The sequence below is a fragment of the Lonchura striata genome, unplaced genomic scaffold, assembly GCF_046129695.1.
Source record: "Lonchura striata isolate bLonStr1 unplaced genomic scaffold, bLonStr1.mat Scaffold_106, whole genome shotgun sequence".
Classification (NCBI taxonomy): Eukaryota; Metazoa; Chordata; class Aves; order Passeriformes; family Estrildidae; genus Lonchura; species Lonchura striata.
The window spans coordinates 872,843-885,490 of record NW_027461078.1 but is presented as its reverse complement, the minus strand read 5'-3'; the positions used below and the strand labels follow the sequence as shown (position 1 = coordinate 885,490).

Below are 12,648 nucleotides of genomic sequence, written 5' to 3'. Positions count from 1 at the left end.
ATTCAGGTGGGATTTGGGAATTCAGGTGGGATTTGGGAATTCCCGGGGATTTGGGAATTCCAGGGGGATTTGGGAATTCCGGTGGGATTTGGGAATTCTTGGGGGATTTGGGAATTCCTGGGGGATTTGGGAATTCAGGTGGGATTTGGGAATTCTGGTGGGATTTGGGAATTCCGGTGGGATTTGGGAATTCCGGGGGGATTTGGGAATTCCCCACGGGATCGGGGGCTGGAATGGAAATTTTGGGATTGGGATTGGAAGAATCCAAGGAATTCCTTTTCCCGCAGCTCCAAGTACGAGGAGGAGCGGAGGTGAGCGGATCCAGCGGGGAAAAATCCGGGAATTTGGCCCATTCCCGATTTTCCCTGTGGAATCTTTTCCCTTTTTCCCTTCCCTCTTTTCCCTCCCATTCCCAGTTTTCCCTGTGGATCCTTTCCCTGGAATTCCCAGTTTTCCCTCTTTCCGCTCTCCCGGCGGATCCCCTCGGAATCCCGGGATTTCTGGGAATTCTGCCCTTCCCACCCTCTGGAATTCTCTTCCCAGCGCTCCCATGGCCTTCGCCCTCAGCACCTTCATGGCCCACGCCGGGATCCAGCCCCGGGAATTCCGGGAATTCCGGGAATCTCGGAATCCCGGAGCCTCCGAGAAGATCCCGGACAAGGACAAGTGGCTGCCCTTCTTCCCCAAGGCCAAAAAGGTGGGAATTGCCGGGAATTCCCGGGAATTGCCGCGGATTCCCGGGAAAAGCTCCGGGGGGAGACCCCGGAGTGCAGCCCGGGGCTTTTGGAGGGAATCCCGGGAATTTTCTGGGAATTTTCACCCAAGTCCTGGGAATTTTAGACCTGAATTCCAGGATTTTTGGAGCCAAATCCTGGGATTCGGGATTTGGGATGGGGAATTCGGGATTTGGGATGGGAAAATCGGGATTTGGGATGGGAAAATCGGGATTTGGGATGGGAAAATCGGGATTTGAGATGGGAAAATTGGGATTTGGGCTGGGAAAATCGGGATTTGGGATGGGAATTTGGGATTTGGGCTGGGAATTTGGGATTTGGGCTGGGAAAATCGGGATTTGAGATGGGAATTTGGGATTTGGGCTGGGAATTTGGGATTTGGGATGGGAAAATCGGGATTTGAGATGGGAATTTGGGATTTGCGCTGGGAATTTGGGATTTGCGCTGGGAAAATCGGGATTTGGGCTGGGAAAATCGGGATTTGAGATGGGAATTTGGGATTTGGGCTGGGAAAATCGGGATTTGGGATGGGAATTTGGGATTTGGGCTGGGAATTTGGGATTTGGGCTGGGAAAATCGGGATTTGGACTGGGAATTTGGGATTTGGGCTGGGAAAATCGGGATTTGGGCTGGGAAAATCGGGATTTGGGCTGGGAATTTGGGATTTGGGCTGGGAATTTGGGATTTGGGCTGGGAATTTGGGATTTGGGCTGGGAAAATCGGGATTTGGGCTGGGAATTTGGGATTTGGGCTGGGAAAATCGGGATTTGGGCTGGGAAAATCGGGATTTGGGCTGGGAATTTGGGATTTGGGCTGGGAAAATCGGGATTTGGGCTGGGAATTTGGGATTTGGGCTGGGAATTTGGGATTTGGGCTGGGAATTTGGGATTTGGGCTGGGAATTTGGGATTTGGGCTGGGAATTTGGGATTTGGGATGGGAATTTGGGATTTGGGATGGGAAAATCGGGATTTGGGCTGGGAAAATCGGGATTTGGGCTGGGAATTTGGGATTTGGGCTGGGAATTCCCGGCATTCCGAGCGCTTCCAGGACTTTTTCCCAGCAGAGCAGCAGCTCCAGGAAGGAGAAGGAGCAGAGGCAGAACCCGATCCTGAAATACATCGGGAAACCCCGGAGCTCCTCCCAGAGCAGTGAGTGCTCCGCAATTCCCAAATCCGGGAATGCCGGCGGCCGCCTGGAATCCCCTGGGAATTTCCTGGGAATTTCCTGCCATTTTCCTGGGAATTTCCTGCCATTTTCCTGGGAATTTCCTGCCATTTCCTGGGAATTTCCTGCCATTTTCCTGGGAATTTCCTGCCATTTTCCTGGGAATTTCCTGCCATTTTCCTGGGAATTTCCTGCCATTTTCCTGGGAATTTCCTGCCATTTTCCTGGGAATTTCCTGCCATTTTCCTGGGAATTTCCTGCCATTTTGTGGGAATTTCCTGCCATTTCCTGGGAATTTCCTGGGGATTTCCCCTGGAATTCCCTCAGCTCCCCTGGAATTCCCAGATCCTGGCCTCATTCCCGCGTTCCCATCCCGTTTTTTTCCTGTTCTCATCCCATCAGCATTCCCTAATTCCCGGTTTTTCCCTGGGATTTTGGGAATTTTGATATCTCCTCTTTGTTTTCCAGCATTTCATGTCCCCCTGTCCCCCACGGAAGGTAAAAATTCCCAAATTTTTGTTGCTTTTCCTTCATTTTTTCCTCATTTTTTTTTCCTCTCTTGCTTTTGGGGCTTATTCCCATTCTTTCTTCCCCGATGAAATTCCTGAGAATTTGGGGGAGTTGGGATTTGGGATTTAGGATCAGGATTTGGGATTTAGGATCAGGATTTGGGATTCAGGATCAGGATTTGGGGGAGTTGGGATTTGGGATTTAGGATCAGGATTTGGGATTCAGGATCAGGATTTGGGATTCAGGATCAGGATTTGGGATTCAGGATGGATTTGGCAATTTGGGATTTAGGAGGGAAATTGGGGGTTTAGGATTCAGGGTGGAAACTTCGGGATTTAGGAAGGGAAATTCAGGAATTAGGATCAGGTTTGGGATTTGGGAATTTGGGATTTGGGAATTTGGGATTTGGGAATTTGGGATTTAGGGGGGAAATTGGGAGTTTAGGATTTAGGATGGAAAGTTCGGGAACCAGGATCAGGTTTGGGATTTGGGAATTTGGGATTTAGGATCAGGATTTGGGAATTTGGGATTTGGGAATTTGGGATTTAGGAGGGAAATTGGGGGTTTAAGATTTAGGAACCAAAATTTGGGAAGCAGGATCAGGTTTGGGATTTGGGAATTTGGGATTTAGGGTCAATATTTGGGAATTTGGGATTTAGGGTCAATATTTGGGAATTTGGGATTTGGGGAAGCAGGATCAGGTTTGGGATTTGGGAATTTGGGATTTAGGGTCAATATTTGGGAATTTGGGATTTAGGGAAGCAGGATCAGGTTTGGGATTTGGGAATTTGGGATTTAGGGTCAATATTTGGGAATTTGGGATTTAGGGAAGCAGGATCAGGTTTGGGATTTGGGAATTTGGGATTTAGGGAAGCAGGATCAGGTCTGGGATTTGGGAATTTGGGAATTCGGGCGGGGAGTTTGGGCTTTGGGCCTGGGCAGTGGGGCTCATCCCGGCCGGAATTCCCGCTTTTCCAGCCGGGAAGCCGGGCAGCGTCCGGACCATGATCCGGCACTTTGAGAACGGCGAGCGGCCGGAGCCGGGCCCGGCGCAGCGCCGCTCCACCGGCAGCGTCCCCGAGGGGCTGCTGGAGGCCAGGTACCGGCCCGGATCCCGGGAATCCCGGGGGTCCGGAATTCTGGGGGGATCCGGAATTCTGGGGATACCGAATTCTGGGGATCCGGGATCCTGGGGGTCCGGAATTCTGGGGGGATCCGGAATCCTGGGGGGATCCGGAATTCTGGGGGGATCCGGAATTCTGGGGGGATCCGGAATTCTGGGGGTCCCGAATTCTGGGGGTCCGGAATTCTGGGGGTCCGGAATTCTGGGGGTCCGGAATTCTGGGGGTCCGGAATTCTGGGGGTCCGGAATCCTGGGGGTCCGGAATTCTGGGGGTCCCGAATTCTGGGGGTCCTGAATTCTGGGGGTCCTGGATCCCAGGGATCCGGAATCCTGGGGGTCCGGAATTCTGGGGGTCCTGAATCCTGGGGGTCCCGAATTCTGGGGATACTGAATTCTGGGGGTCCGGAATTCTGGGGGTCCAGAATTCTGGGGGTCCTGGATCTCGAGAATCCCAGATCGCGGGAATCCTGAATTCTGGGAATCCCGGATCCCGGGGATCCCGGATCCCGGGGATCCCTGAATTCTGGGGATCCTGAATCCCAGGAATCCCTGAATCCTGGGGATCCCGGATCCCGAGGAATCCTGAATTCTGGGGATCCTGAATCCCAGGAATCCCTGAATTCTGGGGATCCCGGATCCCGGGGGGTTCCTGAATCCTGGGGGGTGTTCCCTAAATCCTGGGGGGTTCCCGAATCGCGGGGGGGTTCCCGAATCCTGGGGATCCCAAATCCCGGGGATCCCGAATCCCGAAGGGTGTTCCCTAAATCCTGGGGGGTTCCCGAATCCCGGGGGGTTCCCAAATCCCAGGGGGTTCCCAAATCCTGGGGGGTTCCCCAAAATCCTGGGGGGTTCCCTAAATTCTGGGTTTTTTTTCCCTAAATTCTGGGGTTTTCCCTAAAATTCTGGGTTTTCCCCTAAAATCCAGGGGTTTTCCCCAAAATTCTGGGCTTTTCACCTAAATCCCATGGGGGTTCACCTAAATCCCAGGGGGTTTCCCTAAATCCCGGGGGTTTCCCTAAATCCCAGGGGTTTCACCTGGAATCACGGGATTCCTGCTGTAATTCCTGGAGAGTTTTGCCTGGAATCGTGGGATTTTTTTTTTTTTTCCGGAATTCTTGTGGAATTCCAGAATTTTCCCTGTTCCCAGCACCTCCCGCTGCGAGGTGCAGCTGATCTGGGGGTTTCCCTCTAATTCCTGGGGATTTTTGCCTGGAATCCCGGGATTTTTGCCTGGAATCCCGGGATTTTTGCCTGGAATCCCGGGATTTGTGCCGGAATTCCGGGATTTTCCCCGTTTCCCAGCAGCTGCCCGCCCGAGGTGCGCCTGGGCCGCTCGGAGTCGCTGAAGGGGCGGGAGGAGCTGCGGCGCTCCCGGCGCGCCGAGCCCGTGCCGCGATCCCGCAGCGACGTGGACATGGACACCGGGAATTCCGGGAATTCCGGGAATTCCGGGAGCACCGGGAGCGACACCCCCCGGCTGCACTCGGCCTCCTCCTCCGCCTCCAGCCTCTCCAACAGGTGGGAAATCCAGAAATTCCCAAAATTCCCACAATTCCAGCCCCGGGTTTGGGGATTGGGATGGAGGTCTGGGAAAGGAGGGGAAATTGGGATGGGGGAATGTTTGGGATTTGGGGTTTTCTGGGAATTTTCGCACCTCCGGCCTCTCCAACAGGTGGGAAATCCAGAAATTCCCGAAATTCCAGGCCCAGATTTGGGAGTTGGGATGGAGGTCTGGGAAAGGAGGGGAAATTGGGATGGGGCAATGTTTGGGATTTGGGGTTTTTCGGGAATTTTCGCACCTCCGGCCTCTCCAACAGGTGGGAAATCCAGAAATTCCCAGAAATTCCCAAAATTCCAGCCCCGGGTTTGGGGATTGGGATGGAAGTCTGGGAAAGGAGGGGAAATTGGGATGGGGGAATGTTTGGGATTTGGGGTTTTTCGGGAATTTTCGCGCCTCCAGCCTCTCCAACAGGTGGGAAATCCAGAAATTCCCAAAATTCCAGGCCCAGATTTGGGGATTGGGATGGAAGTCTGGGAAAGGAGGGGAAATTGGGATGGGGGAATGTTTGGGATTTGGGGTTTTCTGGGAATTTTCGCACCTCCGGCCTCTCCAACAGGTGGGAAATCCAGAAATTCCCAAAATTCCCACAATTCCAGCCCCGGGTTTGGGAGTTGGGATGGAAGTCTGGGAAAGGAGGGGAAATTGGGATGGGGGAATGTTCGGGATTTGGGGTTTTCTGGGAATTTTTGCACCTCTGGCCTCTCCAACAGGTGGGAAATCCAGAAATTCCCAAAATTCCAGGCCCAGATTTGGGAGTTGGGATGGAGGTCTGGGAAAGGAGGGGAAATTGGGATGGGGGAATGTTTGGGATTTGGGTTTTTTCGGGAATTTTCCCGCCTCCGGCCTCTCCAACAGGTGGGAAATCCAGAAATTCCCAAAATTCCCACAATTCCAGCCCCGGGTTTGGGGGTTGGGATGGAGGTCTGGGAAAGGAGGGGAAATTGGGATGGGGGAATGTTTGGGATTTGGGGTTTTCTGGGAATTTTCCCACCTCCGGCCTCTCCAACAGGTGGGAAATCCAGAAATTCCCAAAATTCCCGGCTCAGATTTGGGAGTTGGGATGGAGGTCTGGGAAAAGAGGGGAAATTGGGATGGGGAAATGTTTGGGATTTGGGGTTTTCGGGAATGGGACTGAGGGGGATGGATGGAGGGTTTTTTTCCCTTCGGGTCCCAAATTCCTGCGGAATCCTTGGAAAAATCCACGGACTGTAATGGGGTTTGGGGTTGAATCCCTGGATTTTGAGGGTGAACTCGTCAGGATGGGGAAAAATTGGGAATTTTGGGACACCCCAGGGGGATTTTTCCATTCTTTTTCCAGATCCCTGGAAAATCCCACCCCCCCTTACACGCCAAAGATGGGGCGCAGGTGAGCGACCCCCCCAGAATTCCCATTCCCAGTTTTCCCATTTTCCCCTCCTTTTTTCCCCATTTTTTCCCTATTTCCCCCATTGTTTCCCATTTCTCCCTTTCCCCCCCTTTCCCTCTCTTTTCCCCCCCCAATTTTTCCCGATTTTTCCCAATTCCAGGAGCATGGACTCTCCCTTCGGGGCCGACCCCCTCCTCCCGCACCTCCTGGAGGACGAGCAGGGCCCCGTCCCCGACCTGGAGGCGGATCCCGAATCCCAAAATCCCCCGAATTCCCAGAGCTGGCAGCAGAATTCCCCAAATTCCCAGAGCTGGCAGCAGAATTCCCCAAATTCCCAGAGCTGGCAGCAGAATTCCCCAAATTCCCAGAGCTGGCAGCACTCGGTCGGCCGGGAGCTCCTGGCCAGCCTGAGCCAGCGCGAGGTGGATCGGCAGGAGGTCATCAACGGTACCCAAATCCCGGAATTCCCGGAATTCCCGGAATTCCGGGGTGGTCCCGGGACCTGGGGAGGCTGGAAATGCGGGCAATGCTTTTGGGGGGCTGATTCCTGGGATTTGGGGGCTCATTCCTGGGATTTGGGGGCTCATTCCTGGGATTTGGGGGCTGATTCCAGGGATTTGGGGGCTGATTCCTGGGATTTGGGGGCTGATTCCTGGGATTTGGGGGCTGATTCCTGGGATTTGGGGGCTGATTCCAGGGATTTGGGGGCTCATTCCTGGGATTTGGGGGCTGATTCCTGGGATTTGGGGGCTGATTCCTGGGATTTGGGGGCTCATTCCTGGGATTTGGGGACTGATTCCAGGGATTTGGGGGCTGGTTCCTGGGGTTTGGGAGATCATTTCTGGGATTTGGGGGCTCATTCCTGGGGTCTGGGGACTGATTCCTGGGATTTGGGGACACATTCCTGGGATTTGGGGACTGATTCCTGGGATTTGGGGGCTGATTCCTGGGATTTGGGGGCTGATTCCTGGGATTTGGGGGCTCATTCCTGGGATTTGGGGGCTCATTCCTGGGGTTTGGGGGCTGATTCCAGGGATCTGGGGGCTCATTCCTGGGGTTTGGGGACTCATTCCTGGGATTTGGGGGCTCATTCCTGGGATTTGGGGGCTGATTCCTGGGATTTGGGGGCTCATTCCTGGGATTTGGGGGCTGATTCCTGGGATTTGGGGGCTCATTCCTGGGGTTTGGGGACTGATTCCTGGAATTTGGGGGCTCATTCCTGGGATTTGGGGACTGATTCCAGGGATTTGGGGACTGATTCCTGGGGTTTGGGGGCTCATTCCTGGGATTTGGGGACTGATTCCTGGGATTTGGGGACTGATTCCTGGGATTTGGGGGCTCATTCCTGGGATTTGGGGGCTCATTCCTGGGATTTGGGGGCTCATTCCTGGGGTTTGGGGACTGATTCCTGGAATTTGGGGGCTCATTCCAGGGATTTGGGGGCTGATTCCTGGGATTTGGGGGCTCATTCCTGGGGTTTGGGGGCTGATTCCTGGGATTTGGGGGCTCATTCCTGGGATTTGGGGGCTCATTCCTGGGGTTTGGGGACTGATTCCTGGAATTTGGGGGCTCATTCCAGGGATTTGGGGGCTCATTCCTGGGGTCTGGGGGCTGATTCCTGGGGTTTGGGGACTCATTCCTGGGATTTGGGAGATCATTCCTGGGGTTTGGGAGATCATTCCTGGGATTTGGGGGCTGATTCCTGGGATTTGGGGGCTGATTCCAGGGATTTGGGGGCTCATTCCTGGGATTTGGGGGCTCATTCCTGGGGTCTGGGGACTCATTCCTGGGATTTGGGGGATGATTCCCGAGATTTGGGGTCTCACTCTTGGATCTGGGATCTCATTCCCGTTTTTTTCCTGGGATTTGGGGCTGGTTCTGGGTGTCGGGTTCTGCTCCGGGGGCGGCTTTTGGAATCGGATGTCCCCAGTGTCCCCAGTGGTGTCCTCGATGTCCCCAGAGCTGTTTGTCCCCACTGTCCCCAATGTCCCCAGTGTCCCCACTGTCCCCATTGTCCCCACTGTCCCCAGAGCTGTTTGTCACCGAGCTGTCCCACTGTCCCCACTGTCCCCACTGTCCCCAGAGCTGTTTGTCCCCACTGTCCCCACTGTCCCCAGTGTCCCCACTGTCCCCAGTGTCCCCACTGTCCCCTGAGCTGTCCCCACTGTCCCCACTGTCCCCAGAGCTATTTGTCACCAGTGTCCCCTGTGCTGTCCCCACTGTCCCCACTGTCCCCATTGTCCCCAGAGCTGTTTGTCCCCACTGTCCCCACTGTCCCCAATGTCCCCTGTGCTGTCCCCAGAGCTGTTTGTCACCAGTGTCCCCATTGTCCCCACTGTCCCCAGAGCTGTTTGTCACCGAGCTGTCCCACTGTCCCCACTGTCCCCACTGTCCCCAGAGCTGTTTGTCCCCACTGTCCCCACTGTCCCCACTGTCCCCAGAGCTGTTTGTCCCCACTGTCCCCAGTGTCCCCAATGTCCCCTGTGCTGTCCCCAGAGCTGTTTGTCACCGAGCTGTCCCCAATGTCCCCTGAGCTGTCCCCACTGTCCCCACTGTCCCCAGAGCTGTTTGTCACCGAGCTGTCCCACCTGCGCATCCTGCGTGTCCTGGACTCGCTGTTCCTGCAGCGCCTGCGCCGGGAGCAGCTCCTGAGCCGGGAGGAGCTGGGGCTGCTCTTCCCCAACCTGCCCGAGCTCATCGGCGTGCACGGTGAGCGGCCCAGCCCCACATCCCGAAATCCCAAAATCCCAAAATCCCAAATCCCAAATCCCCAAAATCCCAAATCCCAAAGCTGCTGACCTCTTTGGTTCCCAATGGGATCCCGCTCTTCCCCAACCTGCCCGAGCTCATCGGCGTGCACGGTGAGCGGCCCAGCCCCACATCCCAGATCCCAGATCCTGAAATCCCAGATCCCGAAATCCCCAAAATCCCAAATCCCAAATCCCAAAGCTGCTGACCCCTTTGGTTCCCCACATCCCGGTGGGATCCCGCTCTTCCCCAACCTGCCCGAGCTCATCGGCGTGCACGGTGAGCGGCCCAGTCCCACATCCCAAATCCCAGATCCCTGAAATCCCAGATCCCAAAATCCCAGATCCCCAAATCCCCCAAATCCCCCAAATCCCAAATCCCAAAGCTTCTGACCCCTTTGGTTCCCCACATCCCGGTGGGATCCCGCCCTTCCCCAACCTGCCCGAGCTCATCGGCATGCACGGTGAGCGGCCCAGCCCCACATCCCAGATCCTGAAATCCCAAATCCTGAAATCCCAGATCCCAAATCCCAGATCCCGAAATCCCAGATCCCAAAATCCCAAATCCCAAATCCCCCAAATCCCAAAGCTGCTGACCCCTTTGGTTCCCCACATCCCGGTGGGATCCCGCTCTTCCCCAACCTGCCCGAGCTCATCGGCGTGCACGGTGAGCGGCCCAGCCCCACATCCCAGATCCCGAAATCCCAGATCCCAAAATCCCAAATCCCCAAAATCCCAAATCCCAAATCCCAAAGCTGCTGACCTCTTTGGTTCCCCACATCCCAATGGGATCCCGTCCTTCCCCAACCTGCCCGAGCTCATCGGCGTGCACGGTGAGCGGCCCAGCCCCACATCCCGAAATCCCAGATCCTGAAATCCCAAATCCTGAAATCCCAAATCCTGAAATCCCAAAATCCCAAATCCCACATCCCAGATCCTGAAATCCCAAATCCCCAAACCCCCAATTCCCAGAATCCCAAGCCCCAAATCCCAATCCCAAACCCCGGTCCCCGGAGGCGGCGGCTGATCCCGCTCTTCCCAGATTCCCTCTGGGAATCCATGCGGCGCCTGCGGGAGGAGCAGGGCCCCGTCATCGGCGCCATCGGAGACCTCATGCTGGCCCGGGTGAGCCCGGGAATTTCGGGAATTTCGGGAATTTTGGGAGTGCTGGGAATGCTGGGAGTTTTGGGAATGCCAGGAGTGCTGGGAATGCCGGGAATTTTGGGAATGCAGGGAGTGCCTGGAGTTTCAGGAACACCAGGAATTCCAGGAATTGTGGGGATCTGGGGAATCCCAAGGAATTTTGGGAACGCCGGGAATTTCGGGAATGCCGTTTCCCGTTCCCAGTTCGAGGGCGCCGCCCAGGAGGAATTCCAGCGCGCCGCCGCCGCCTTCTGCTCCTCGCAGTCGATGGCGCTGGAGCTGATCCGCAGCAAACAGCGCAAGGAGGCGCGATTCCAGAGCTTCATCCAGGTACGGATTGGGAATGGGATTGGGATTGGGGATTCGGGACTGGGATTGGGATTTGGGATCTGGGATCTGGGATTGGGGATTGGGGATTGGGGATTGGGGATTGGGGATTGGGGATTCCAGAGCTTCATCCAGGTACGGATCTGGGATCTGGGATCTGGGATTCGGGATTGGGGATTCCAGAGCTTCATCCAGGTACGGGATTGGGATCTGGGATTGGGGATTCGGGATCGGGACTGGGGATTCCAGAGCTTCATCCAGGTACGGATCTGGGATCTGGGATTGGGGATTTGGGGTTGGGATTGGGGATTCCAGAGCTTCATCCAGGTACGGATCTGGGATTGGGATTGGGATTGGGATTGGGATTGGGATCTGGGATTGGGGAGCGGGATTGGGGATTCCAGAGCTTCATCCAGGTACGGGATTTGGGGTTTGGGATTTGGGGTTTGGGGAAGCAGTGAGGTCAGGAATTCTGGGATTTCAGGATTCCAGGAACCAGAGAGATGAGGAACTCTGGGGTTTGGGGCACCAGAGGAAGGGTCAGGAATTTTGGGATTGGGGGAAGAAGAGGGGTCAGGAATTCCGGGATCTGGGGGCTTGGGGAACCAAGGAGGTCAGGAATTCCGGGATTTTGGGACTGGGGGAAGCAGTGAGGTCATGAATTCCAGGATTTCGGGGTCTGGGGAAGCAGGGAGGTCAGGAATTCCGGGATCTGGGGGCTTGGGGAACCAGGGAGGTCAGGAATTCCGGGATTTTGGGACTGGAGGGACCAGGGAGGTCAGGAATTCTGGGATTTTGGGACTGGGGGAAGCAGTGAGGTCAGGAATATCGGGATTTTGGTGTCTGGGGAACCAGGGAGGTCAGGATTTCTGGGATTTTGGGACTGGGGGAAGCAGGGAGGTCAGGAATTCCGGGATTTCGGGGTTTGGGGCAGCAGAGGGCTCAGGAATTCCGGGATTTCGGGGTCTGGGGCAGCAGAGGGCTCAGGAATTCCGGGATTTCGGGGTCTGGGGCAGCAGAGGGCTCAGGAATTCCGGGATTTCGGGGTTTGGGGAAGCAGAGGGCTCAGGAATTCCGGGATTCGGGCCCGTCCCTCTCGCAGGAGGCCGAGAGCCAGCCGCAGTGCCGGCGGCTGCAGCTGAAGGATCTGCTGGTGGCCGAGATGCAGCGCCTGACCAAGTACCCGCTGCTGCTGGAGAACATCCTCAAGTGCACGCCGGGTACGGCCGGCGCCGCGGGAACGGCCCCGGAGCCTCATCCCTGCATCCGGAATGTTCCGGGAACGGCCCCGGAGCCTCATCCCTGCATCCGGAACGTTCCGGGAACGGCCCCGATCCCTCATCCCTGCATCCGGAACGTTCCGGGAACGGCCCCGGAGCCTCATCCCTGCATCCGGAACGTTCCGGGAACGGCCCCGGAGCCTCATCCCTGCATCCGGAATGTTCCGGGAACGGCCCCGGAGCCTCATCCCTGCATCCGGAATGTTCCGGGAACGGCCCCGGAGTGTCACCCTGCTTCATCCGGAACGTTCCGGGAACGGCCCCGGAGCGTCACCCTGCTTCATCCGGAACGTTCCGGGAACGGCCCCGGAGCCTCATCCCTGCATCCGGAATGTTCCGGGAGCGGCCCCGATCCCTCAGCCCTGCTTCATCCGGAATGTTCCGGGAACGGCCCCGATCCCTCATCCCTGCATCCGGAACGTTCCGGGAATGGCCCCGGAGCCTCATCCCTTCTTCATCCGGAACGTTCCGGATCCCTCATCCCTTCCCCTGCCCCGATCCCTCATCCCTGCTTCATCCGGAACGTTCCGGATCCCTCATCCCTTCTTCATCCGGAATGTTCCGGGTTCCTCATCCCTGCTTCATCCGGAACGTTCCGGGAATGGCCCCGATCCCTCATCCCTTCTTCATCCGGAACGTTCCGGGAATGGCCCCGGTGCCTCATCCCTTCCCCTGCCCGGATCCCTCATCCC

General features: G+C 56.2%; 1 protein-coding gene across 1 annotated transcript in view; it reads left to right on the top strand.

Moving 5' to 3' along the window:
* LOC110476882 (rho guanine nucleotide exchange factor 11) overlaps positions 1 to 12,648 on the top strand; it is a gene marked incomplete at its 3' end in the record, with an annotated part of 45,718 nt that overhangs the window by 18,992 nt on the left and 14,078 nt on the right. The window contains exons 17-28 of the mRNA XM_077790560.1: positions 288 to 311; positions 544 to 697; positions 1,796 to 1,883; positions 2,368 to 2,397; positions 3,388 to 3,508; positions 4,835 to 5,050; positions 6,412 to 6,459; positions 6,620 to 6,906; positions 9,022 to 9,168; positions 10,249 to 10,331; positions 10,554 to 10,679; positions 11,779 to 11,896. Of these exons, the coding sequence (XP_077646686.1) occupies positions 288 to 311; positions 544 to 697; positions 1,796 to 1,883; positions 2,368 to 2,397; positions 3,388 to 3,508; positions 4,835 to 5,050; positions 6,412 to 6,459; positions 6,620 to 6,906; positions 9,022 to 9,168; positions 10,249 to 10,331; positions 10,554 to 10,679; positions 11,779 to 11,896 (1,442 nt within the window). The remainder of the gene's footprint in view (positions 1 to 287; positions 312 to 543; positions 698 to 1,795; positions 1,884 to 2,367; positions 2,398 to 3,387; positions 3,509 to 4,834; positions 5,051 to 6,411; positions 6,460 to 6,619; positions 6,907 to 9,021; positions 9,169 to 10,248; positions 10,332 to 10,553; positions 10,680 to 11,778; positions 11,897 to 12,648) is intronic.